The sequence below is a fragment of the Mchenga conophoros genome, linkage group LG8 (genome assembly GCF_057382185.1).
Source record: "Mchenga conophoros isolate Kocher_MC1m ecotype Shallow Benthic linkage group LG8, M_conophoros_male_GT1.1, whole genome shotgun sequence".
Taxonomy (NCBI): Eukaryota; Metazoa; Chordata; class Actinopteri; order Cichliformes; family Cichlidae; genus Mchenga; species Mchenga conophoros.
This window is the reverse complement of record NC_140533.1, coordinates 2969877-2996614: the sequence shown is the minus strand read 5'-3', so window position 1 is coordinate 2996614 and position 26738 is coordinate 2969877. Positions and strand designations below refer to the sequence as shown.

General features: G+C 40.7%; 2 protein-coding genes across 6 annotated transcripts in view; one reads left to right on the top strand and one right to left on the bottom strand.

Annotated features, from left to right (window-relative positions):
* The first annotated feature begins 1042 nt into the window (after nt 1-1042).
* acbd4 (acyl-CoA binding domain containing 4) lies at nt 1043-12407 on the top strand. Its single transcript, XM_085283614.1, has 10 exons — nt 1043-1257; nt 1845-1963; nt 3981-4101; nt 7053-7137; nt 8129-8249; nt 10533-10630; nt 10717-10897; nt 11549-11754; nt 11902-11949; nt 12071-12407. The coding sequence occupies exons 2-10, from the start codon at nt 1888-1890 to the stop codon at nt 12188-12190; spliced, it is 1056 nt and encodes a 351-aa protein (XP_085139740.1). The 5' UTR covers nt 1043-1257; nt 1845-1887; the 3' UTR covers nt 12191-12407.
* Nucleotides 12408-13716: 1309 nt separating this feature from the next.
* The window catches only part of LOC146567911 (rho GTPase-activating protein 23-like), an 80116-nt gene continuing 67094 nt past the window's right edge, over nt 13717-26738 (bottom strand). For 3 of the 5 annotated variants that reach the window (XM_085283610.1, XM_085283609.1, XM_085283612.1), the window contains exons 13-23: nt 24390-24517; nt 24187-24299; nt 22035-22187; nt 19971-20049; nt 19685-19758; nt 19505-19594; nt 19301-19426; nt 17906-17950; nt 17621-17714; nt 16135-16166; nt 13717-16049 (exon numbers count right to left, since the gene is read on the bottom strand). In XM_085283610.1, the coding sequence (XP_085139736.1) occupies nt 15189-16049; nt 16135-16166; nt 17621-17714; nt 17906-17950; nt 19301-19426; nt 19505-19594; nt 19685-19758; nt 19971-20049; nt 22035-22187; nt 24187-24299; nt 24390-24517 (1795 nt within the window). In that variant the 3' untranslated portion in view covers nt 13717-15188. Of the gene's footprint in view, nt 16050-16134; nt 16167-16393; nt 16419-17620; nt 17715-17905; nt 17951-19300; nt 19427-19504; nt 19595-19684; nt 19759-19970; nt 20050-22034; nt 22188-24186; nt 24300-24389; nt 24518-26738 lie in introns of all 5 variants that reach the window. The other 2 variants (XM_085283611.1, XM_085283613.1) reach the window with 1 other exon arrangement.

Genomic DNA, 26738 nt, shown 5'->3' with positions numbered 1-26738 from the left:
TTTTGGTTTATTGATTACTTTGTTTCATAAACGGTTATAGAGCAGGATTAGTTCACTTTGTGTGTCCATGTTGATTAATCCCATCCGCAGTGGAAGAAGTGATGGTAGAGGACTCAGATTTTACCAACTGAAGCCTGTAAACATCAGTCCCATTTAAGTAAAGTAACTTTTATCATTGCCGCACAGCAAGAAGGTCCTGAGTTCAATTCCACCATCAGGCCGGGGTCTTTCTGTGTGGAGTTTGCATGTTCTCTCCGGGTACTCCGGCTTCCTCCCACCGTCCAAAGACATGCAGCTTGTGGGGATAGGTTAATTGATTAATCCAAATTGTCACTAGGTGTGAATGTGAGTGTGAACGGTTGTCTGTCCCTGTGTGTTAGCCCTGCGACAGACTGGCGACCTGTCCAGGGTGTACCCTGCCTTTCGCCCTATGACAGCTGGGATAGGCTCCAGCGCCCCCCGCGACCCTGAAAAGGATAAGCGGAAGCGAATGGATGGATGGAACTTTTATCATTCAAATATAATCAAGTAAAGAAAATGTTTGTCATAACATGTTCCTTGAAATTGACATTATTATTATTATTATTATTATTATTATTATTATTATTATCGTGCCATACATTAATATGTATGGGCAGCATTTACTGTCAGAATTCATATATATATATATATATATATATGTATATATATATACTACTTTTAGTAGTTAATAGTTTTACTATTACTAATATAGTAATAATAATAACTATTATTACTATATTATTATCGGAGATGATGGTGGTAAAAAAGGGGTGGAAGCAGAGATTTTCATTGAGAGTGAGCAGGATGGACAAGAAAAGAAACAGGTATGTCACTGGGATAGCTCAGGTTGGATTTCCGCGGTTTGGATACAAATTTAGAGAGGCATGGTTTAGTGAAGTGGAGGGATAGTGGATCTATTGGACAAAGGATGTCCAGTATGCCCATAATCAGTATGGAGCTACCAGGCAGTAGGAAGAGAGGACGCCCTCATTGTCACGTGATTTGACACGGAAGTCATTTGTGTAAAGCGCAGACTGGTGAGTAGCTGCAGTTGACGGTAGGTCAGCCCTGTGGCAGGTGGCTAGTGAGCAGTTTTGTGAACAAACGTTACCGTCAGCGTAGACCAAGATATAGCAAGCTTCGTCTTGTTGCCAGCTCTGTCAGTCTTTTGGCCGAGGTTGCCGAGCTGTCTTTCTCCGGTGTGATCATGGACAGCGGCAGGACGTAGTCAGTAAGGTAAGACAGCTAACTCATACTAAGCTCGCTTGCAGCCAAAGTTCACTGTAGCAGCACTGTATATCGCTGTCTACATATCAAACGAATTTGATATTTATCAGAAAATTCCAGCAAATGCATTACCAAGTGAAACAGCATTAAAAGTAGTTACTAAGTTACGAGTGACACATGTAAACTTTAAACTTAAATAAAGTACACGTACAGTAAATGCTCTAATCTACATTTCACCACTGGTCCTGTCAGTGCTCTCATCAGTGAATTTGCGCATTGTATGAGTAACAATACTTTATTCCAATAACCATCGGAGCAGAGAGGGGGCATTGTGATTATAATCAGTGACTAGTGTTCACTCGTGCTAAGGGGTCAAGGCAAATATCAACATTACATTAATAGCCAGCATTAATTAATTATGACCTAATTACCTATTAGTAACTGAATTAATTTACCCCCCAAAATAAAAAATGCCCAGAGAGTCACAGATTAATTTGACTTACGGTATATTTTGTTAATATTGGATTTGACTCACTCTCATGACTTATTTTTCCTTATACTTTTACTTCCACATCTGTGTACATATTCTCCCTCAGCTACAGCTCCACTCATGCTTCCTGTGTCATACCAGTCCCAGCCATGATAGAGCCTGTGGTTGATCACCAGAAACGCTTTCAGGCTGCAGTGGATGTCATCCAAAAACTCCCCAAAAACGGTACATGGAATCTTTCAGTCATTGCTGGTTCCACGTAATTGAGGACTGTTGAGCAATCACATATATTGTGTTACTATTGTTACAATAGCATATATGTAGGTATTTTATTTGTAGGAATGAACTGTACCAGAAACACATGATCCAAGATCCTTGACTAGAGATCCAAAAGGAGAATTCCGAGTGTCCTGCCTCCACAGAGCACGTGCTCAGTAGAGATTTAGCCGAGTTTCATATTTGTCGTGTGCATCTTTTTTGTCATACTCTCAGTATTTCTCATTTTCCCAAAAATTCTCATAAATAGTTTCACCTGCGCTCATTTAAAAGAAAAAAGTTTCACAGCACCAGTTTAAAAAGTTTACAATTTTGCAAAAGTTTCAAATGGATTCACTATTGGATGAATTTTTGATAGTAAATCATTTTTTGAGATAGTATTTATTATATGAACTACACTTAGTGCCGCTCTTAACACGGTATAATAGAATTAATTACACGGGGGAGGACAGTGTTCATTCTGTAAAATTCAGTTGAACACATTTTGCATACAAGTTGATTAAATATTTCCTTAAATGTCTTTTCAAATTCCCTCCCCCTCATGTCCACCTGCTTTGGTGACTCCTCGTGAATAAGTGACGTGAATGTGGTGATAGTCCAGCCTAGAAGTAATAAATGCATGAACTAATTCTTTATTATCATTTTGACAGGATATTTCTAACTTTAGAGATGTTGCACAAATGGAAGAAAGCAGTCCTACATATTTGTTTAATATGTGCGTTGAAGGACATAAAAGACTCCAAGGTTCCTCACAGTGTTCCTGGTAATGCCATCCAGAGTAAGAATCTGCTTAGATACCATATTTCTAAGAGTTTTAGGGCCGAGTACAATAACCTCAATTTTATCCGAATTTAGAAGCAGAAAATTAGAGGTCATCCAAGTCCTTGTGTTTAAGACATTCCTGTAGTTTAACTAATTGCTTTGTGTTATCTGGCTTCATGGACAGATAAAACTGCTATCTGCATAGCATTGAACATGTTTGCAAAGCCTTCTAATAAAACTACCTATGGGAAACATGCATAAGTAAACAGAATTAGTTCTAGCACTGAACCCTGTGGAACTCCATAATTAATCTTAGTGCTTGAAGAGGACTCTCCAATTACATGAACTAATTTGAGTTCGTTAATGCAGCGCAGTACCTTTAGTACCAACAGCATTCTCTGATTGCTGTAATAAAATATTGTCATCAGCATTACTTAACGCTGCACTGTGCTCTAGCAGAACAAACACACAGAGTCCACTTTCAGAACTTATAAGATCATTTGTTACCGTCACTAAGCTGTTTCTGTGCTGTGATGAGCTTTGAAACCTGTATGAAACTTAATAAATTAATAAATCATTCCTCTGTAAATAAGTTAGGTGTTTTACAACTACATTCAAGAATTTTTGAGATAAAGGAAGGCTGGCAGCTGGATCAAGTAATCGCTTTTTAACTACTGCCAGTTGGAAGGCAAGTGGCCGATTAATAGAGTTAGGTTGATCATATTTAAAATTGAAGCATCAATTATTAGGCAATTCCTACAATCTGAGGAGCTTGGAAAGAAAAGTGTCTGGACTTGTTTAAGTTTCCTTGAAGACGTTTCACCTCTCATCCTAGAAGCTTTGCCAACCAGACCAAATAAATGGAACTGAAGAAGTCTCCAGAAGAAATATTTGATTACACTCAAGAAAAGGATGTCAGTACTCGGAACAAGGAAACTCAGGATATTGCATTATATGATCTGATATCCAGCAGGTAGTACAGACAGGTAGTACATGTCTGTACTACCTGCTGGATAACCAGTGATTTTAACAAAGAGTATTTATCATTTCTCCATTTTCTTTCTATTTTGTATGTATTGCTGCACATAAAAAAGGGCTGTATTTTTTTAAATGGACCTTGATTATAAATTGATGTAGTATAGTTTGGTGTCCAGTCCTGATGAGTGGAGAAATAAACCTGACAAATAGTTGTGCTGTTTTGTAGGCTCCTACCGGCCTTCCTATAAGGTCATGCTGCGCTTCTACAGTCTGTACAAGCAAGCAGTGTGTGGTCCCTGTACAGTGCCTCGGCCTGGCTTCTGGGACCCAGTGGGCCGCTACAAATGGTGGGTGTGTGTATACACATGTGCATGCCAAAAAATTCAGTAATTCAATATTTTGTGTCAGTTAATTAAGAAAGTGAAAATTTAATTTTGAAATTTTCTGTTTTAATATTAATCATTATTGCCGACCACAAAAAATATCAAATATTATAATATTTCATTTAATTTTTAAGGAATTACTATTTAAACAGTATAAATGGGTCAGTGATATAAAACCCGAATTTTCCATCCACCAGCTTTTCTTTTTAATTATTCTTTTTAATTTTTAATTTCTTTTTAATTAAAATCTACATTATCTACATTATCTACATTATTATTATCTACATTAAGCACCTTTCAAATATTTGGACCCACTTTAACAACGAATCAATGACTTCTTGGTAGACGCATCATGAAAATGATGCAAATAAATAAATAAATCAGGTCATTTCACTTTGATGGTTATGCATTGATTATACATTAATGATTTGTTTATTTGTAAATATTTTAATCTGCTTTACCAGATATCACTGCCAGGCAAGCTCAGACCAAATCAACAAAAGTCAGTGTTGTTAAACTATCTGAAACAAGTCGATCTGAATCACTTTAACAAAAGTCATTCTGTGGCTGTAAAATTTTGCTCAAGGTCAAGGTCACATTTGTCATTTTATGGGCAATAGAATTTGAGTTGTGCTAGATCATGAGCCAATATGAGCTACTGTGTGATTGATATTCTGATTTAACAGTTTTAATCAAGTGAGTTTTTTCTGTAAATTGCCCACAATTATAGTGAGTGGGCAAATGTTGCATTATAGAACAAAGGCATGATGTCTGTATTTTTTTTTTTTTTTTAAAAGGAAAATACTGTGATTCAAAACATTACACATTACTGAAAGACAGGAGGAAAATGAGTTTTTGCTCCCCCTGTGTATCCACCAGGGGGAGCAGGGATAATTGAAGCTTGTTCATTTACAGCTTCCATTTTAAATTTGCTTAAAGCTTCTATAATTATAGCAGAATTATGATGTTGAATGTTCCATTAAACAGAATCGGGTTATACAGATTCTGCCTTGCAGCAAATAAAGGAGATCTTGTGCACACCGAGTCTTTAAATAACATGAACATTTTTTTGTGAGCAAACAAAAACTGTTGAAAAATGTTTATTTTACCAAAGTTGCCACATGTAGGGTTTTCCTCACTACATTTGGCAAGTTCTGTTGAAACAACCAGTTAAAATCAATCTTTGACTCACTGTCCTGCCTTTTAAATATAAATAAGTGTAGTGACCTTTATACATAGACATTCCATACAGTACTGCAAAAACTAAATACATTCATTTTTTGGCAGTCAGTAAAAAACATCCAAAACAAATCCGCTCATGTGGGTGGCCGCATGGCCAGCGGCACAGACAAATCAGTTCAGGCAGGCGACTGTTTGGCCAGCGGTGGCACCGGTGCTGATCTGGAGGGCAGCACAAGAGATGCTGCACTGTAGACCGGCGGAGATGATGGGATGCCTCTAGCAGCTTGGCAGGTTACTGGCGGCGTGGCTTGGCATAGCCCTCTGTTGGAGACAGAGCAGGACCAGCAGGCGTGGGAACCTCTGGCTGAGGCGAAGCAGAGCACTCGGCTGGCTCTGGATGCTGTGGCTGGAGCTCAAGTTGAGGACTGGGCCGCCTGTCCCTTGGCACCGTAACAGGTGGAAGAATTGGCCGGACCTTAGCTGTCCCTACCTGAGGAACAGGTACGGGTGCAGGGACAGGTTGGGTCTCAGGACCAGGTGAGGGCAGGGCCCAAGCCGCCCTGGGAGCAGGAACGGGCTGAGAGACAGGTGTGGATATAGAAACAGAATGACAGGAATAATCGGATTTAAAGGTGCAGGTGTCCTTAATGACAGACTGACATGGTGGAGCATTTTTTTGGAAGCAGGTTGATGATGAACATTTATCTGATAGTCCAGTCCAGGTTTACAACAAACAGTCAGTGGCTCTTTAGCTGAGCAAACAGAAGTCTTAATCTGTCTTAATTTGTGGCGAGCAGGAGGGAAAAAGTCAGTTTCACTCACAACTGGAAGTTGCTGCTCTGAATGAGAAGAACTGTGGTGGCGAGAGCCTTGCCTCCTCTTGGCGGTGACAGTAGGAACGCTGAATGACGGAGCCTCTGCACCACGGCGAGGTGGTAGCGCTAGTGAGTGAGGTGGCAGGTGGAGGAGCGAGGAGCGGAGAGGCGAGAGAGTGAGAAGATCGGCGGGTGACACCCACTCACCATGGCAAAGGCTGGCGTACAGGTGAGGCAGCAGGTGGAGGACCACGAGCCGAGCCAATCCGATCCAAGTATCCACTAATGGAAGAAAGGCTTTCTTCCCAGTCTTTGGATTGGAAGCCAGAGTCCCCAAAGAGAACCCACACTAACATGGGGAAAACATGCAAACCCCACACAGAAAGGCCCCAGGCAGGTGGTGGAGTTGAACTCTGGACCTTCTTGCTGTGGCTTTAAAATATTTCATTTTGCATGTAATAAAAATGGAGTATATGAAATTTTACAATTTTAAATGAAATAATAAAAGAAATTCAATTTTTCTGATATGTTTTTTATGCACTTGGAAGTCGCTGTAGTCAGGTTAGTTTTTGGTGGCAGACACACACTTTGAAAAAAGCAAAAAACAAAAAAACAAGCCAAGTAATCAAGTCACTTAAAAATAACAAAGGAAATAGTCTCGCATTAAAAATCTTGCTAAAATTTGAATTTTAGAAGTTTTTTTGTCCAACTGATTAATAACGTCTTTCTTTGTTTTATGTTGTTAAGTAAATTGCCGATATTAAAATTACTGATATTGTCTACTAATTACAAAGTTACTAATAATTGTAATTCCAAAGTTAGAAAACATTTTGATAAGATTTTAACCACATTGTCATCTGATATGCTGTCGTCAAGTGTATTTCTTCCAGTGACTCAAAAGTTGTTTATCTGTGTTAGGGATGCATGGAACCAACTGGGAAAAATGAGTAGTGAGAGCGCCATGGCTGCCTATGTGGACGAGATGAAGAAAGTTGCACAGGAGGTACATTTATTTTATACATGTAAAGAAGCAAATTCACACAAGTTAATTAGAGGCTTCCCAAACAGCCTGCTTTTGTTTAGCTGTTTTTTTTTAGCTGCTACAAGGGAAGGATTTGGTGCTTTATGTCAAACAGACAAGAAAATTGCATAATAAACACTTTTCCAAAGACAATATGAAAACATTGAAATTTACCAAGCAATCCAAGTAAAGTAATTGCATATACAACAGTTATTTATCAAAACAATTCAAATGAATGCAGTTATTTAAAAATAAAGTGCAAAACAGACAAAAACTAACTGAGACATACAGTATGTGTGCACCGATCTCAGTGCATCATGCTTGAAGACAATTGTATGGTGTCTCTCAGTCAGAATGCGGGGTTCTAAATAATGTGACAGGGTATGTTTTTTACCCTTTAATAACAGTAATATGACATTTCACCGTAAATAATAATACAGATATGTTGTTTTTGAACTCTTACCTTACTGTTGGATGAAGAATGAGATGAACTTCCACAGTAGCAACTGTTACACAGTGCAGCACTCTTTTCCTCCAGCCAACACGAGACTACATACATAACAGGGCAGCAGACACAGAGCAGGTGGGTGGGACACACAGCAGCAGGCAGCTTTCCCATTGGTTGAAACATACTGGAGCCTGTTTATTCTGATTGATTGGGCAGGCTGTCCATCTTTCCTCACCTCTATCGTTTCTTAAAGAGGTACCCTCATTTTATGTGGGTTAAACAATGTATGTTGAAACTGGATGCAAGAATAAACAATTAGCTGAGACGTTACCACTACTTTGGCTCTAGTTATCTGGTAATAAGGAGTAACAGTCCCATACCAGAGTTAATAGAATGGACTGGGATTTTTATAGCACTTGTCTTTTCTCACTGATCACTCAAAAATCTGCTTCTGTTTAAATGTCTCAGGGACTTGCAGTGAAGTAATGAATCTCCTGATCTCTAAGTCTTCTTATGTCCCTGTAGGTCATTGACACCATGCCCATTGATGAGAATACACCCTCACTCTTCAAATACTTTGAGCCTCTCTACCTGTTCATTGATGACATGCCCCGACCTCCAGAGTCACTGCTGAAACTCAGAGAAGGTCAGTGATTACGTTCTGTGTAATGAGGCACTTACAGGTTTGGGTTAAAAGGTTCAGCTACTGAGAATCTAATAAGTTATTAAGTACTAATGGCTTCAGATAGGAAGCCATTAGTACTTCGTTTCAAATTACACACTATCATTTGTTTCATGGTGTTGCAAAATACACTGTTTACGGCAATATTATTTCATCGGGGCACAGAGGATACCAGCATGGCCAGAACCAGTTAGCTCCAAACAGAAGGACCAGTCAAAACAAATCGAGCACCTTATTTCTAAACGAGTGGCTACCTCTGTAGCATGGACATGGTTTGGTTATGAAAAGTCTGACACGGACCAGAAAACTGTAATCTGCAAATTATGGCGCAAACCGGTCCCCACCACAGACTCAAACACGACAAACCTCTTTAACCACCGACGCAAGAATCACGTGAAAGAGTGTGGAGAGAGTTTATGGATGAGAAGCAAAAAAGAGCCGACAGGTGCTCAAATTAAACCTTAGACTCAAACATTAGAGCAGGCCTTTCCCCGCAGCACGCCGTGTACTAAATACTAGTTTAATTACATACTTACCGTTACAACTTATGTCTAAAATTGTATAGTTTAATGCATTGGTCAAAACACTCAACTCCAGATACATGATGCCCAGCTGAAAACACTTCAAGTCGAGTTGTCCAGGATTCACAGAATTGACAGAAAATGCAATATTTGGTGACATATATCGTTATTGGGATGAGAAATGTTTTATATCAGGAAATGAGATTTTGGTCATATCGCACAGCCCTACTTTGAAAACCTGTGGCCCTAATGCATAACCAAATAAATAGCTTTAATAAAAACACCTCTAGTGACTTCTGCATGATTCTCAGGGTGTATGTTAGCGTATGTCAGCATGTCAGGAGTACCATATGTAATGGTATGTAAGGATCTGATACCTCTGGCCTAATTTTGACTTTTGGGGGGAAGCTTTGTCGAATTTATGACGTAATCTACGTGAGTGACGTTGTTCCTAGCATGTATGCTAGTGCTGGTGCATTATGTGTTAATTATTGTGTGGTCATGTTTCGGTGTTTTATTTGTGGTCCCAGCTGAAAAAAAAGAAAATACTTGAAATATTTTTATTAAAATTTTTTCCCCTCGTTCATTTTTGTCGTCATTTTTTGCGGGGATGCAAACATATTTGTCCCTCTAGTACTTTTCCATTCCAATAGTTTCTCCCTCTAGGAATTTGCTGACATTTGTGGATCCTTATATTGATGCTATGATTATTATTTGTTATTATGAGGCGATGATTGGTATTCTTTTCCTAAGGAATTAAAAACCGGCGAAAAAGTAGCTGGAAATGCACAGGAGGACTCAATGGTGCTGAACAGGCTAAATACAATAGTTGCGGGTTGTACGGACCTGACATGACATGACAGACTAGTGCTTCTGCCTTGTAGCTAAAGTTGTAAAATGTAGCTGTGCAAATTGTGGACTTTAATAAGTCAAACTTTAGACTTGGTCTTAATAAAGTGAACAGTGAGGGAGCGAAGTCTGGTCTCTGTGGATCCTTTAATGCCTCCACTGTAAGTACAGTGGGGTTATGTGGTTATTATGGATATATCATCATATGACCGGTTCAGGTGTTAAAAGCTTTCACCCAAATTTAACAGTGTCAAAGGTAAACTGTCTGGCAGACAGGCAGCTCTTGGGCTGGACTCTAAATCAATTATAAACCAGTTATAGAGCGAAACCTTTGTTCACATACAATCAATCCTTGATCTGATCACAGATCGTCGTTGTATTTTCCTTACAAGTGCTCGTCCTGCTCACTTCTCCCACAGTGGGGTACTGGACCTGGCCTTTCTCACTAATCCTTCGACATTAACCTGGACCTCTAGTACAGGAATCGGCTAATTGTATTAATTTGATTACATTTCTTTAATCAGTTGTCTTTTTCTACTTCAGAGCTTGTGGGAAAATCTGGTGTATTATGTCATATTTAAGCAGAAAAGTCTCAACTGCTTACAAAAGCTTTTAATCTGTACGTGATGGTGTAGACAGTTAAATCTCTGAATTTATTAAATACTAAATAAATGTAAACAATTATCTGTGTATTATAAACTGAAGTGAAGAATCAAGTTCTGTTTTGCCATTTTCACTTAAAAGATTCCACAAATGATTTTTTATTTTTTCTATTAGGGCTGAAAATGTGTTTCCTGTCATGATGTTGGTTCCAGCAAAATGCCTGTTAAACCCAGCAAACCAACACAAACACGAATACATTTGATTTTACTTGCAGCTGAATCTGCAGTGTTGGAGGTTATGCCGCTCACCAGTGATTCAGAAAGTGAAATTTTCTCTGATTCAGTGGATTCGTTGGAGCTCCATAACGTCAAGGTGTGAGGCACATCTGCCAGTTAATAACACAATGTCTTAATTTTAAGAAAACATTAACTAACTGAATTAACTGTGTCTGCTCACAGACCCGGTCAGACAGCTTTTATAATGACCACGTGCCCCTAGAGTCCTCTCCAGCTCAAAGCCAGAAGCAAGGCCGAAAGGTTGGGGCAGGTCAAGGTGGAGAAGGAGCAGAGGATGGGATGGCTCCAGACAGGAGGAGTCGGCACACTGGGCAAGAAACTTCTCAGCGTGATTGGAGAGAACGTAAGCTGCTATGTAATTTCTAAAAGCGTTAATTTTATTATTGGATAAACCGGGTGGCTGTAGCTCAGGAGATCGAGCAGGTCATCTACTAATCGGAAGGTTGGTGTTAGATCCCTGGGTGGCCCCCTGATCCAGGGGGCAAGACACCAATGCATCCATTGGAGTATAAATTTGTGAATCACACACATAGATAAAAAGGGTTCGTGTGGGCGTGAATGGGTGTTAATGCAAGTTGTATAAAGCGCCTTGGATGCAGTTCACTCTTGTTAGTACGAGCTCATTAGAACAATGACGTTGTCAAAGTCATGTAGTTTTGTGCGATACAAGCTGCTGCTCTTTAAAGATTGACATAATAACTTATCAACAAGGCCTATACTAGAAGAGCTAGAATTATCAGCTATTTACTAAAGAGATATCACAGAAATGTTCTGTTGTTAAAAACACAGCTAAATGTTATCATGTGTTGCGCAGCCCAGGCTTTGTGGCGTGTTGTCTGGTCATGCACCTTTGTTGTGGCGAATCCTGTCGTTCAGGAGAATCACGATAGGTATAAATGAAATACCCATCGTTGCAATGAAATAACATCTTATCCTAAAGATTGTTATAATAAATCAATGAATAAAGAGACAGTTGAAGTGTTATGGTCCACAGGTGCTCCACAGGGAAGTCTGGGGTGGTCCCCAGGTGGTGGAAGTGGGCATGGACGTGGAGGAGGGCACGGTTCAGAAGGTGGTGCAGAGATGCTGCATCAGGCTCACCTACAACAGCAGATCATCCTGGCTCTTCAGAGGCTCAGAGAGGACATGAGGAGTGTGATGGACAGATTGGAAGTGTTGGAGAGGCTTGCTGCCACACACGTAAGCTTTCCTACGTCCCAACACTTCAAGTGTACTTTCTTTACCGTAAAATGTAAAGGATAAAAGCTCTTAATTACAGGCTTACAGGAAATTACATACCTGAAGTTTGGGAGTCATTTCAGTTTACTGCTGTGTTGTGTGTGGCAGGCTCACAATTCAGACTTGAGATCACACCTGCAGTGTTCACCACAACAGGTACCAGGCTCTGATTGTACTCATCAAAGAATATCGTCCTATCATGCATGCTCATGTAAACAAACATGTGGTCACAGGCTTTTTTCTCACGTGCTGTGGGATTTTGCCCCCCACCCCTTAGGAACAGATGTCGTGGCCGTTTGACATGTCTGGGCAGACTGTCGTCTTTTTGCTGCTGTGGCCTTTTGTTGCTCACGGTCTGGTCTACCTGCTGAGGAAGAAAAGTCGCATGTCTTCATGAAGCAGCTGATATTCAACGTAAGACCAGTGAACAAGTCCACAATATCTGTGAAGGAGTTTAATGGGGAGAAGTTATCCTCTACATCATTATGTGATTTGATGCTCACCATGGATTCATCCTTCAAAAATATCACGTCATTTACGAGCATCCTATAAATGTGTTATATATGATTCTTGGCACATTTTTCAATAACTGTAATAAAATATTGTTCAATATTTGTTGGATCTCCCTTAAGCCTTCCCACTCTGGGTGCCCCAGGATGTAGTGCCTTAGTCGTAGGCAGAGGTGACACAGAGACCCATACAGGTATGAAACAGGTAGAGGAGTCTAGGTGATATGCTTCAGTCGGTTTGTATTGCTACAAACAGAGACAGTGGAAGAATCGCCCTTCTATGTGCAGTTCTGTAGGTTCACAGTGTAATTCACTTTAAATGTGAATTACACTGTGAACCTACAGTCTTACTGGAAGTGTCTAAAGAACCTTAGATCACTCAAAAAGTTTGTTATTTTTATTTTGTTTTTATTTTAAGAAATCCTGTCTGGCAGCGTTTGCAGTCAAAATTATGAACATGTTTCTTTCCCAAGATGATTTCCATAAATTCTCTTTTGGCTTCTCTTGTTCATATGATTCTTTTTATGTGTTTGTTTTTTCATTTCTATTAGTGTTATTTCAGTTATTATATATGTAGTATGACAAGGTCTAAGGCGGGAAAAAAGTTAAGGTGGTATGGGCATCTCACAAGGGCGCATCCAATGCAAAGTGTTTCGAGGCCAAGAGACGGTGAAGAGATCTCGGGATGCCTCGGTGTCCCCCTAGATAAGTTGAAGGTGGCTTGGGAGAGTGAGGTCTTGGTGGCTGTGCTTAGGCTGCTGCCCACCAAGACCTGGCTCCACAGAAGTGAAAGAAAATGGATTTTGGATGTAATTCAGGTAAGAAAATCTCCAAATGGCTGCAATCACAGCTTTGCAAGAGTGATGAAAACATTTCTCCCACTGATGCTACATCCAGATGAACAATAAACATGTTGGATTTTGTATGGAGTTAGATGCACAGGGCTTTTTGGGGCGAGTTCTTCTTTCATTCATTTTACCATGAATCTATGGATCCTGCCTTTAAGCTGAGAAGCATTTATTTTCGATTGACTGTATATTTGGTGCCTCAGTCTGTTTCCTTTCTAGACAAACATGAGTAAAGTATGAGCATTCTCTTTTTTATTTTGGACTAATACAATCATCATCATCCTTCATTACATTTGGTCTTCAATGGCCAATGTGTTGTAAACTGGAAGAGTGCCCAATCCTACATCTCCCACATTGCAACTGGGCAGTATCTTTTTGGAATTTCTCGAACTGCTACTGTAAGCTTTCACTTCCCCTCTTTACTTTTCTGAGACAGAAAAAATGCAGTGCTTCTTAGTTCCCAGCATGATGAGAAAACTGTCCCGAATTATGAAATAAATAGAGCTGCCCTTTTTATTAAAGGTCAATTATTTTTAGTTACTGAAGCACAAATATTACTAATCCAGTTTCAATACAAATAATTTAATATGTATAATATTTATATACACAGGTTAACAAGACTTTGCGTGGACCAATTTTGCAACACTTGTACAGAGTTACATGCACCAGGGCACAGACAGAGAAGACAGACGGATTCTAGATATACAAACATGGAGTCTGGTTTGACCACAGCTAATGTCAGTTTAGGTCACACGCATTTTTATAACCATTCCAATTTTTCATTCTTGAAACTTGTTTTTACAAAACTCAAGTTCTGGGAAGGAATCAAAAAAATACCGAAGCTGTGAAAAAGAACAAAAAGCTAACATCACTCAGATGAGACTGTGTGGTTTTGGATTTAAGGACGTGGTTTGCTTGCTGCTTTTAGCTGCTTTCTTGTCTCTGTAACACTGACATTAAGTATGAGTTCACAATATGACAAACAACAAATATTTATCATGTTTGCACACTGCTGACACTGTATGATTACACAAACAGAGAAAAAAAAACACAAAAAAATTGGCATGACTTCACATAGCTGCCCTGAAAACGTATGACGAAACAGGTTTTATTATAGCTCTGGCCCTCCTCATGCAACACACACACACATACTGGGAAACACAATAGTCTTACTGTACACTTAAGGTTTGCATATTTGTATTTGTTTTGACCATGCAAGTATTTTTTAGTCTAAAAAGTCCAATCATACAGCGAGAGACTAAGAGTGGCGATTAGTCAAAACCAGAAGGCAAAAGGAACACCAGTTATTTCAGAGTCAGGCTGCAGAGAAAAACAAAGATGAATTCTTTACTGTGACTTGCTATAACTAGAGCAGCAACAGCTCTTCAGCTAAATTTCAAATGTCTGCTGTGGTACCACATAGCACTTTTACATTTATACTGTTGTAGGTTTTCATTCCAAAAGGTTACAGCCTCTTTATTTATTGCATGCAATAAATAATGAATCTAGAGTTCTGTAGTGTGCAAACCATTATTTCTTCATCTCATTTCTTCAGCTCTGCTCCTGCTCCATTGACAGAGGAAGATGTGCGTGGACTTTTTTTTGGTTCACAAGATTATGAATGCAGCTTTCTCACTAATGTAGCTAGCCTCCATCTTTTATATGGTTTATATGAAGTGTCTATGACATCAGTTGTTGTCAGGAGTGCTATTTTCTTCCTCATTTTTGAAGAAGTGTATATTTGATTTGATTTTATGCAGTTTTATTTCTGACCATGTTTGTAGGAGAGAAAAATCCGCAGCAGATGGGAGGGAGTGCAGTATGTGAAAATAAGATAAAGATCCTAGTACCGTGCATTATTGTTGTCACTTTGGAATGACATTGCAATTGCACACAATGACATTTTTTTCCAATGACACATTACATCTCCAATAGAATATTCTGGAGACACTTTTCCTGCTTGTGGACAAGTGCAACACAGTGTTAGTGAGTAAAGGCCAAGTGCTTGGTATTCATTAGTGTGGATGAAACAGACTGGTTAAACTACCACTGTGTGGCGACGCCATGCTCTCAGCTTGTCCTGCAGGTCTAGGCCTGATCTCCTTAGGATGACAGTGGAATGTCCTGAGGAACTCTGATCTATCCATCCTGATGAAGAGGAGATGAGAGAGGGAAGCTTCTGTGCACAGTGAGGTAGGGACCTGGGACCTGGCTCTCCCTCAGTCATTCTGACTACCTTCACCCTATCATCTCTACATCCTCTTACACTATCCTCATTCCTGCCCAGCTCAAGGTCAAGATTCATGGACACAGCCCTTGTCCTCCCACCTCTAGTTTTCCTATAGCAGATTGGTGCTGACTGGTGCTGAGCAGTTCCACTCTGGCTGCTGATGTTGCGTGACCTGGTGGGTAATACCCAGAAAGGAATGGTCTGATATCCTCTGGCCAGACTGTGATTAAAATGGGAAGGAGGGTTCCTGAGAGGTGGTGATTTTGAGCATGCGGTGTGGATCTGACGGGTTGAGTCAGATCCTCTATTTGGATAAAGCTGTGATGGTGGTAAGTTGGTTCTTTGGCTGTTCCTCCTTTTTGACATCTTTGCATCACTGCCTGCTCCTTTTGCTTTAGCTTCTTCTCCTCCTACAAGTGAGATCTTTCCCTCTATCCTTTTTTCAGTGTTAAGGATGGTTTGTTCTCCCTCGACTTCATCTAGCTCTCCTCTTTCTTCTTTTTCCCCTACCCCTCCTTCACCATTGTTGCTGGCTTTGGCTGGTTCGTGCGCAGAAATCTCATCAGTGTTTCTGCTCACCGTGTGGATACTTGGACTTTTTTTATGTTTGTGGGTGACGGCAGCGATGATGGACTTGGTGTTCGGATCTTTTTTGGATGCAGAGGAAAGCTGAAAGGTTACCACTTGTAAGTATTTGTAATTATGTTTTTTCTATTGCAAAATGTGATATCCTATTCCAAGAATTAGCACCTACCTTTAACTTAAGAGAATCGCTGGTGGTGGAACCTGATAGAAAGGAAAAAGTAAGTTAGTTAATGTCATCATTGGATGGTAGTAATGTTAGGATGGTCACAAAATATAAAAACATGTAAATAAAGAGAAATCACAGCACAAGCTGCTTTCAAAAAGGCAAAGTGGAGATGTTGGAAAAAACAATAGTTGTGGAAAGAGCACAAATGGTTAAATGAATCCAAAGAAAGAGCAAACACACAGAAAGGAAGACCTGGTCCTACCGAAGAGGTTGATCCACTGTCTCAGCTAGAAAAAAGCACAGAAAGGCCCAGAAGAAGAGAACAGAGGAAAAAGTAGGAAACATTGTCAGTATCTACAAGCACAACAGAACAGAGGTCTGCTGAGAAAGAAAAATGCTGTCAGTTGATGAGGCTACAGAATTATGAATAAGGAGGGAAAGTTAAGACTTTCCAACTAAAGCAGTGAGGCTCTTTTCTTCAAGTTGTATGTAAGCAGTGTTTCCACTGCTCATCTGAATTAACCATAAATTGGCAAGAGTCTGTGTTCAGTGAGGAAATAGTGAACTCAGTGATTTCTACTAAAGCCCGTCTAATGTTTCAACATTTCTGTGTTGCTAGTGTTGAATGCAGTGGCATTAGATTGTCAGTGTCTGAACCCCTGCATACTCTTGCTGGGTATTTTTGTGCACCAGGAGAAACCAGGACCCATTGCACCAAAAAGGGTCTGACAGTACGTTTAAGGAATTTATCCGAACACCTAATGGCAGTCAGGGTGCCTTTATCTAGTCTTTGCCTAGAGGTCTGTGCGTTCTTTCATGAATATGCCTCCCCTGACTATGACCCATGACCAAACTGGTAATGCTGAGCGATGTTACGCACAGCATAACGTTGGCCACGTCGTCTCCTGGCTATTTTATGCCTGTCAAAAGTGACCAGGTGAAGATGCTGCCCTCTGTGAAATGTACAGGGCACCATTGGTCGACCTATCAATTCTGGTATTCTATAGCAAATGCCAGTTGGGTTCCATGGTCCCAGGCAGTGAGCAAAATGCTGAAGCATTAAGACTTCTTTTCACTGGATCTAAGGGACCCGGCCCAACTGCTGAAAAACCACACACCATAATCCCTCCTCCACCAAACTTTACATTTGGCACAATGCAGTCAGACAAGTACCATTCTCCTGGCAACTGCCAAACCCAGACTCTTCCAGTGGGCTGCCAGACATAGAAGCATGATTTTTTTACTCCAGAAATTGTCACTCCGTCTCTACTGCTCTAGAGTACATCCATTACTTTGCATTGTGCTCGGTCATGCAAGGTTTGGAAGCAGCTGCTAGGCCATGACAACACATTCCATTAAGCTCTCTACCCACTGTTCTTGAGCTACTCTTAAAGCTCACGAGAATCTAGCTGCTTCACAATGTGCGTACAATTGAATCTGTCTGTTGGTGAAGCATTAAAGGACTCTTGCAGCAGCCCCCACTCCTCACCTGATGCCTCTCTTGGCATGCCCGGCTTGCCAATGTTGGTCAGCAGATGGTCAATGTTGGGCAAAGGCTGTATGTCCCAATTATCATCTGGGGCCTACAGTCACACACAAACGCACGCGGGCACACACACACACACACACACACACACACACACACACACACACACACACACACACACACACACACACACACACACATCCAGCAGACATAAAAGAAGTGACGACATCTGAATGCATACAGTCATTCATGGTGTTTTCTGTTCATTTGGGTGATAAGAGCCCATACCTTCTCTTCTTTATCAAGCTCTTCATTACTGAAGAACCAGTCATACTGTTGGAGAAAGGAAACAGCTGGTATCAAGGAAATTCTGCTGCACTATTTTGAATCATATTTATCAAATAGATTCTAGTTGCTTATGTAAACAAGGAGTCCTTTATAGTCCTATATAGATTTTATAGTTGCATATTATTCTGATAGAGCACTTTGCTCTCAGACAGCAGGCTTACTTGCGGTTCCTAGAATATTTAAAAGCAGAATAGGAGTCTCCCATCTCTCCTGTGGAACCTGTTCCCAGTTTGGATTCAGGAGACAGACACTTTCTGCTTTTAGGATTAAACTTAACATTTCCTTTCTTTGTTTCTTTCCTTTTTACCAAAAGCAGGTTAGGGCTGGATCGGTTTACCCTGAACCATCCCTCAGTTATGCTGCTATACGCTCAGATTGCTGGATGATTTCCCATGATGCACTGAGATCTTCTCTGTGTTTGCTTATGTGCCACTATCAAACTATTTGTAACAAGTGTCACAAGTGTTATGTCCTGTTTGCTTTTTGCAGTCTGCTTGTGTTCACCATCCATCCAGCTGCAGTAGATGGTTCCCCCTCCCTAAGCCTGGTTCTGATGGAGTTCTCTATCTGTTAAAGGGAATTCTTCCTTTCCACAGTCTAGGGAGCTTGGAAAGAAAAGTGTCTGCACTTCTTTAAGTTGCTTGAAGACATTTCACCTCTCAGTTTGAGGGTCAAATGGTGGAGAGTCCCAGATTTAAGCCTTGTGGGAGTGTCCCCCCAAGACGGACAATGGACCCCGTAATGATCCTCCAACTAATCACACGAGCCAAGGTGTGAAAACGGGTTCAGGTCAAAATCAGCCAAAGTTTCAGGTGAGCTCATTGTGAAACTTAGCCCCACCCTATCATGTGATTTCCCAGACGCCTTAACGCCCACTCACATCCTGGGCCATTTGACCTCGGGAAATGAGTCCAGACGGTTTTCTTTCCAAGCTCCTTAGACTACGATGACCTGGATGACTGAGAACCTTCACAGACATATTCCTTTCCACAGTTCCCAAGCGTTTGCTTATAAAGGATTGCTTGATTATTTTTTTTCTCTAATATTCAGGGTGTTTATCTTACAATATAAAGCATCTTCAAACAGAACTTGCACTATATAAGTAGAACTGAACCACTAAAGCAACTTTCACATACCTTTCTTGACACAAAGAAAATTTGCATCTTTGGCTACAATTGAACCAACAACCTTTTAGTTGCTAATTGAATGTACAGTATTGTCCACTACACCACTGGAGGCAGAACTGAATGCAGCACTACTGCATGGTGTTAATGCATAAAACACAACTGGCGATTCACAGAGGTGCAACTGGAGCAAGCAGCTGGTGGTTCTTACATGCAGGATAAGGGTCTCTACTATTTTGTAGCGATCAGGCATGTGGGTGACCATGTCTGTCATGTTGTCCTCTGATGTCCTCACCAGAGTGGGTCCAAACACCAGGGCTAGATTTCTTGGCTCCATCTGGAAATAATATTAAAACTTCATTTTAGACCACAAAAAAACCACGATTCAATTGATGGGACTGAAGGTAAAGGTTACCTTATTCTTTTCAGAGTGATCTGCTACCTTCTTGAGGTGACCCAACAGAAACTTAAGGGTGTGATAATAATGATCTGGCAGGTCATGGATCTAGAAAGAAGCAATGGGTACATATAGAGAGAGTTTTACTATCAAAAAGACAGAAGTATGTTCACTTCTCTGTTCTCTGCCCTCTTTTACCAGTTTGTTCATTGTCTTTAATCTCTCTTCTCCATCTTCAATCCGGTTGGCATCAATGAAGTGATTGTATTTATCTGTAGGCAGAGATAATGGATGACTAACTAACTACAAGTGATATTCTAAAATTCTGAAAATCATATGCCAACAAATTCAGCGGCTTTGTAACTTGCCACTGAAGAAAAAATGCAATCTTTTTTTATTTTTTATCCAAGCAACAGAACATTATTCAATACATACTCGTTAAAGATTCTTTGACATTTCACTGTAAACAAATGTCTGGACTCACCATCAGTAAACAGAGGCTCAGGCAGTTTTCGGAAGAATGTTTTAAGTAGGCTGCTGATAACATTCAGGTCTTGCCATCTCTGTGAGGACATGAAGAGGAGGCTTTAGGATTATAGTATCCCACATAGCAGACAGGTCTGGCCCAGATCTGGTATCAAGCCGGCACTGCTGGCTGACTTCTGGCATGATAAGACGTATGTCATCCAGATATGGGCCAGGCCTGGCATAGATGGCACTGTCTATGCGATGGCATGCCATATCTGGCTCGATTGTGGTTTGGGTTATGTGGCCCAGGCTCATAGCAAACAGGTCTGGCCCGGATCCGGCATCAAGCTGGCCCTTCTGACTGACTGGTGTCATGGCAGAGTGTATGTCAACCAGATGTGGGCCAGGTCTGGCAATGATGGCACTATTTATGTTCCTATTTTCCAATTTTAGTTAGAAGACCCAAATGCCATTTGCAGTACTATACTGCTATGGTAGCCAACGTTTCAAATGCAGGTTTGACAGGTTTGTGAGTGTACACTTTATCCAAAACCTAGTGATGGTTTACTCAAGTTTACCACTGGCCGGCTGTAGCTCAGGAGGTAGAGCAGATCACCTGCTGATTGGAAGGTTAGTGGTTCAATCCCTGGTTCCTCCAGTCTGCATGCTGAGTGTGAATATGTATGAATGTAGTTAGGAGAAGATGTGTTAATGTGGCATGTTGTATAGAGACTAGAAAAGCACTATTTAAGAATTCACTGCCTGAACAGAGTTTAGTCATGTTGCTTTTGTACTATTATGTTCTGGCACATGTTGTTATTACATGGCTTGATTAAGGCACACATTAGGCTGACATCTGGGGCCAGAGCTGAAACTGTTCTGGGCCAGCACAGGACCACCAGTGTGTCTGCAACTGGCCTTGTGCTGGCCCATGTGTGGGCCACCTCTGGCAAAACATATCTGGGCCAGCAAAGCGCCGTCATTCTTTGCGGTATGTGGGCCATGTGTGCACACACTGTGTGGGCCAGATCTGGGCCATACCAATTTCGCTATGTGGGAATTACCTAATCTATCAAAATTACACATAAAATCTGTTTCAAATATGGCATAGAAAAACTTCTTTTCTATTCTATTGGTGGCAATCTGTTCTTTAGGTCATCCCAAAAAGGTATTCTTTTCATCGGGACGTAACGTTTTCAGGGGACGAAATGTTTTGTCACTCATCCAGCTGACTTCTTCAGTCTCAGCTGACCACAGCTTTGCCTAACCTTTAAGCAGTACCTTTGCACAGTGACTGAAACTAGCACCGCTGGCGAACAATGGGCTGTGAGGCCAGTTCCTTGATCATTAATATGCAAATTGTCATGGTCATTGATCAACAACCACTGATCAAAGACCATTGATCAATGGCTATTGATCAGTGGCCATAAGCATAATTCACAAAAAGTTGGGGAATGGCTGCAATCACAGCATTGTAAGATGGCAAAGGTTTACCCTTTAGATCACCTCCTCAATTCAGAGATGGTCTTTCCTCTCTGGTGAACTTGATGTGTTGGTCCACAGAGTTTGTTCACGGTGCTGATCACATTAACTCGGTGGACCAACACATCAAGTTCACCAGGAAGGATATGAAAAATGACAAGTAGCATGATCATTGATCAGAATTTAACAATTTTTCATTTAGGACTTGGTAGGTTTGGATAACTTTTTCCCCTAATAAGTTAAAATAAATGTCCTTGGGTTATCTTTGTCTAATATTAAAATTAATTTGATGATTTGAAATAATTAAGAGTTAGAAAAAAAGGTGCTGCAGTTACTCAAAGGGAAGACAAAAGAAATAACTTCAGCTCCTGTCATTATAGATTATAATCAGCTCCTTAGATTATAGTCTTCAGTGGTATGTACTTTCAGTCTGACCTGCCACAGTCAGACTTTATCTTTATTGTGTTAAAAATTTCCTCTATAGTTTTCTAATAATTTAATCTGTTTCAGATGTAAAATTTTGAACATTTAAAAAACTCATCATGATGTAACATTAGTTGCTGTAGTCTGCTAAGCAAAGCAGGGCTCGTTTCCATACCTCTTCAGCAGTGTTCAAGTCCATGCCCTTGTTGAGATGCTCCTGCAAGTTAGACACCATGGCATTGTTGCCTGGTACACGGTATATACCAGTGTACTCCAGACCAGTTGCCTCTACAACACCACAACACATCTCCACTATTAGAGGAACAAACTGATAAGAGAAAGCAAGGGAGACAAAAGAGGGAAAAATAGACAATAAAAAAACTATTTCAACAAACAGATTTTCACCTACAACCTCAGCATCACATGACAATCACACTCCGTCTGAACATATACATCATTTAAAATAAGTTATTTCTGGAACAGTTGCTTTAGTGGCTTGTCTTTGTCTGTTCCATTGATCTTTTTGGGAAAAGTGGGGACCTTGGACAATAAGATGGACAAGATTGGCGAGCAAATTAAGAGAATGACAAAATACCGTGTTCTGTGCTCTAACAGTGCCTTCACAGGGTCCAGTTTCAGCTCAACAACTGAGCTGCCTTTTTGATTATTTTATTTAACTGGAATTATTAAACAAAAGGCAACGTTTTCAAGCATAGCAGAAATCCAAAAATGGAGCAGAAAATAAAGTCAATAAATCCAAATAGAAGACACACCAAAAAGGTGAAAAGGTGAAACTCTAAACCAGAAGTAAACTAAGAAACAAACTGAAAATGAATAAAGAGAACTTAAATGACCAAACAAACATACATACTTGGTAAAAGCACCTGACACTATTACTCACAGACACCTCATCAGAAATACTCTCAGCAGAAGACAATACAATAACACATGGGTCATCAAATGGTAATGTCTCTTGCTTGCTTCCCTATGTGAAGGCTGTCTCTGGAAAGGACCCCTTCAAAGTCAGTGTGGATTTAATATGTGCTTGTATACCAGTAGACTTACCTTTGTCCCAGCCATCACCCTGCTCTGCGGCCCTTCAGTCAGTTCACTCTAGCTTAGATTTCTACTTGTTAACAAACTCTGCTAACTTTGTTTCCTTGTATCATCTTTAGGAGGCTTTTTCCCCTCAGAGAGCCCAGGTGGTGGAGCACACCACTCCACCATCTTGCTACCAAATAAGAATGAGTGCTTTAACAAGTAACAGTATGGCGCAGATTATTTGCTCTCAAAATGAATTGCCTTTCACAGTTTACATCTCTCAGAAGCATCAGAGAGTCACTATCACACCGCCATCTTTGTCCGTTCCTCTCAGTCCACAGAGAGAGCCTCGTCTCAGCTGGAATCCTTCTCCAGTCAACTGGAAAAAGGCTGAGATTTTTTACTAACACAATGATCTCTAGAATTCAAACAGCTGAGCTGAAAACATTACTTCAACAGCACAGCGGCACTTGAAAGCAGGGCACTTTTAAGGAGTGTTCTTTCTCCTTATACAATCTTTTGATTTCTGCTAAGCTCCTCGATGATGACTCCTTTGAAGTGTTAACAGACTCACGGGCTGAGTAGGGTTTTTACCTCTACTCAGCCCGTGAGTAAGAATGAAGTGTCTACAAAGACACTTCATAGCCAAACAACTAAATACTCCATTGGAACCTCTGTCCAAACTTTTCCAAGTCTCCGTCTTAAATGGTCACCATCTTGCCTGTATCACCATTGCTCTGGACACTAGAAATCTTAGAGTACATCCAAGTCTACATCTCTGATGCACCTAACACACTGATGGTATTTGGACCCTCTTGGTTTTTTTCAGAGAACTTGACCTCTGACCTTCAGTCCAAAGTCACTGAGATTAAAACTTGTCCGAGATTTTTAGTAGATATACCTGTGGTATCAGTTTGAAATCCTAGGTGAATGCTTTCTCGAGTTATCGCATTCGTAAGATTTTCAGAAAACTTGAATACATCAGTTTCAGTAAAATACCTATCATACTTTCCAATGAGCTACACGGCTTTGTTTTACTTAAAATCTCATTAGAAACCTATTTTATTGTACATTATTTTAAAACAAACTTTTTTTCCCTGCTAACTTGTTTTAACCACTTACAGAAACAATAAAGTTCACCAAAGAAAAAACTGATTTACAATAGACCCAAGGCAAAAAATACATTTATAGGTCTGCTCCACTTTAACTTGACAGTTTGATTTTGGGATTATTTAATGATTCTGCTTGTAGCCAAGCAGTTTTTTTTACTATGAATTTTGACTTACCTTATGGTTGACAGCAGGCTGACAGTCCTCGAGACGTACACCAAAAGCCTTTGGAACACCTGTCTTCTTGGCCTTCTTCATGATGTTGATGCTCCACAGTGCCTTGTTATCATCTGACTCACACAGATGCAGATAAATGGATACATAATTAAGTTAAGCATTTTTGCTGCTTTGATTTGTCATATATACTGAAGAACACAAACCAGAGTCATGTTTAGACCCTCCAGATCTGGAAGCTCTGTTCACTGAAGTGTTGTCAGTTTTTGCCAGAAAGAAGGGCGGCATCATACGATGGGCTCTGGGAGAGGAGTCTAGCTTACTACCTGTCAGACTACACAAAAGAGAACAACAAAGTTAGGCAATTTTTAACCTCATCGTGTTGGTTTAGGTGTGGATGTTAGTTTAAGTGGATGTAACAAGGTTAACAGAAGTTGTTAGTTTTGATGTGTCTTCAAAAGATATTAATAAATAAAAAGGTGCAGTGGTTTTTGATACACTATATTGCCAAAAGTATATATCCATATTTACAAGTATATGCACTTGAATGACATTGATTGCCAGGATAGCTGTAGCTCGGGCAGTAGAGCAGGCCATCTACTAACTGGAAGGTTGGTGGTTTGATCCCTGGCTGCCCCTAGTCTGCATGCCAAGTATCTTTAAGCAACATCTTAACCCCAATTTAATTCATAGAGTTTCTATTAGGTCAGCCCTCTTTGCAGCTATAACAGCTTCACCTCTTCTCAGAACGTTTTCCACAAAGTTTAGGAGTGTGATTTATTAGAGTTATTTGTGGCCCTTCTTGCAGAAGTGGATTTGTAAGGACACGGAGACTTGGCTTCTCTTTCTAATTCCTCCCAAAGGTGTTCTGTCGAGGTCAGTACTCTCTACAGGCCAGTCAACTTCTTCCACATCCCACTTGCTCATTTATGTCTTTATGGACCTTGCTTTTTGGACTGGTCCAGTTCCCACAAAATTGGGAGAATGAAGTTGTCATGACGTGGACACTCCAGTGGCACTTAAAGTAATGGGAAACAACTTTATCAAGTGACCAACGCATTTTGGCTTGTGGTCTTCATCAGGATCATAAAATGTCAACGTTTAAATAAAAAACAGGAAACAGAAAAAAATGTTAAAAAATCCAAGTGGACCAATTACACCTTCACATGAAGTTGTCCAAATGGTATCTGGGTGGCATGGTGGCCTGGTGGTTAGGACTGTTGCCTCACAGAAACCTCAGTTTGACTCCACCCTCTGGCAAGGGCCTTTCTATGTGGAGTTTGCGTGTTCTCCCCATGGGTTCTCTCCAGGTACTCCAGCTTCCTCCCACAGTCCAAAGGCATACAATTAGTGGGGTTGCATTTATTGGTGATTCTAAATTGCCCAAAGGTGTGAATGTGAGTGCGAATGGTTGTCTGTCTCTCTGTGTTAACCCTGCATCAGACTGGCAGTCTGTACAGGGTGTACCTTGCCTCTTACCCTGTGGTAGCTTGGATAGGCTCCAGTCCTCTGCAAAGTGTAAGAGAATGGATGGATAGTCATGTGGCACTGAGAGTTCCTTTCACTGAAAAACAACCCCACACCATATTCCCCCCTCCACCAGTCAGATAAGTACCATTCCCCTGGCAACCACCAGACTCCTTCATCAGATTGCCAAACAGACAAGTATGATTCTTCACTCCAGAGAACACGTCTCCATTGCTCTAGTGTCCAGTGCCGGCGTGCTTTACACTACTGCATTTGATGCTTTGGATTGCACAGTGATCGAATTCTTGGATGCAGCTGCTCAGCCATGGAAACCCATTCTATGAAGCTCTCTACACACTACTCGTGATCAAATCAGCAAGGCCAAATGAAGTTTAGAGAAAGTTGGCACCCTCTATGCACTATGTGCCATCTGCTGACCCTGCTCAGCGATTTTACATGGCCTACCACTCTGTGGCAGAGTTGACGTCTTTGTTATGAAACCAATAACAGTTAACTGTTGCACAAATGGCATCCTATCATGGTACCATGCAGGAATTCACTGTGCCCCTGAGAGTGATCCTGTCATGGTCTGGCAGTCCTCGCCGGTTAACCTGCCTGTGTGTTATGTTTTTTCTATCTTCATTGTCAAGGCTCCCCTCCCGGTTCCCTCCTTTATGTGTACAGTGGGGCAAAAAAGTATTTAGTCAGCCACCGATTGTGCAAGTTCCCCCACCTAAAATGATGACAGAGGTCAGTAATTTGCACCAGAGGTATACTTCAACTGTGAGAGACAGAATGTGAAAAAAAAATCCATGAATGCACAAGGTAGGATTTGTAAAGAATTTATTCGTAAATCAGGGTGGAAAATAAGTATTTGGTCACCTCAAACATGGAAAATCTCTGGCTCTCACAGACCTGTAACGTCTTCTGTAAGAAGCTTTTCTGTCCCCCACTCGTTACCTGTATGAATGGCACCTGTTTGAACTCATCATCTGTATAAAAGACACCTGTCCACAGCCTCAAACAGTCAGACTCCAAACTCCGCCATGGCCAAGACCAAAGAGCTTTCGAAGGACACCAGGAAAAGT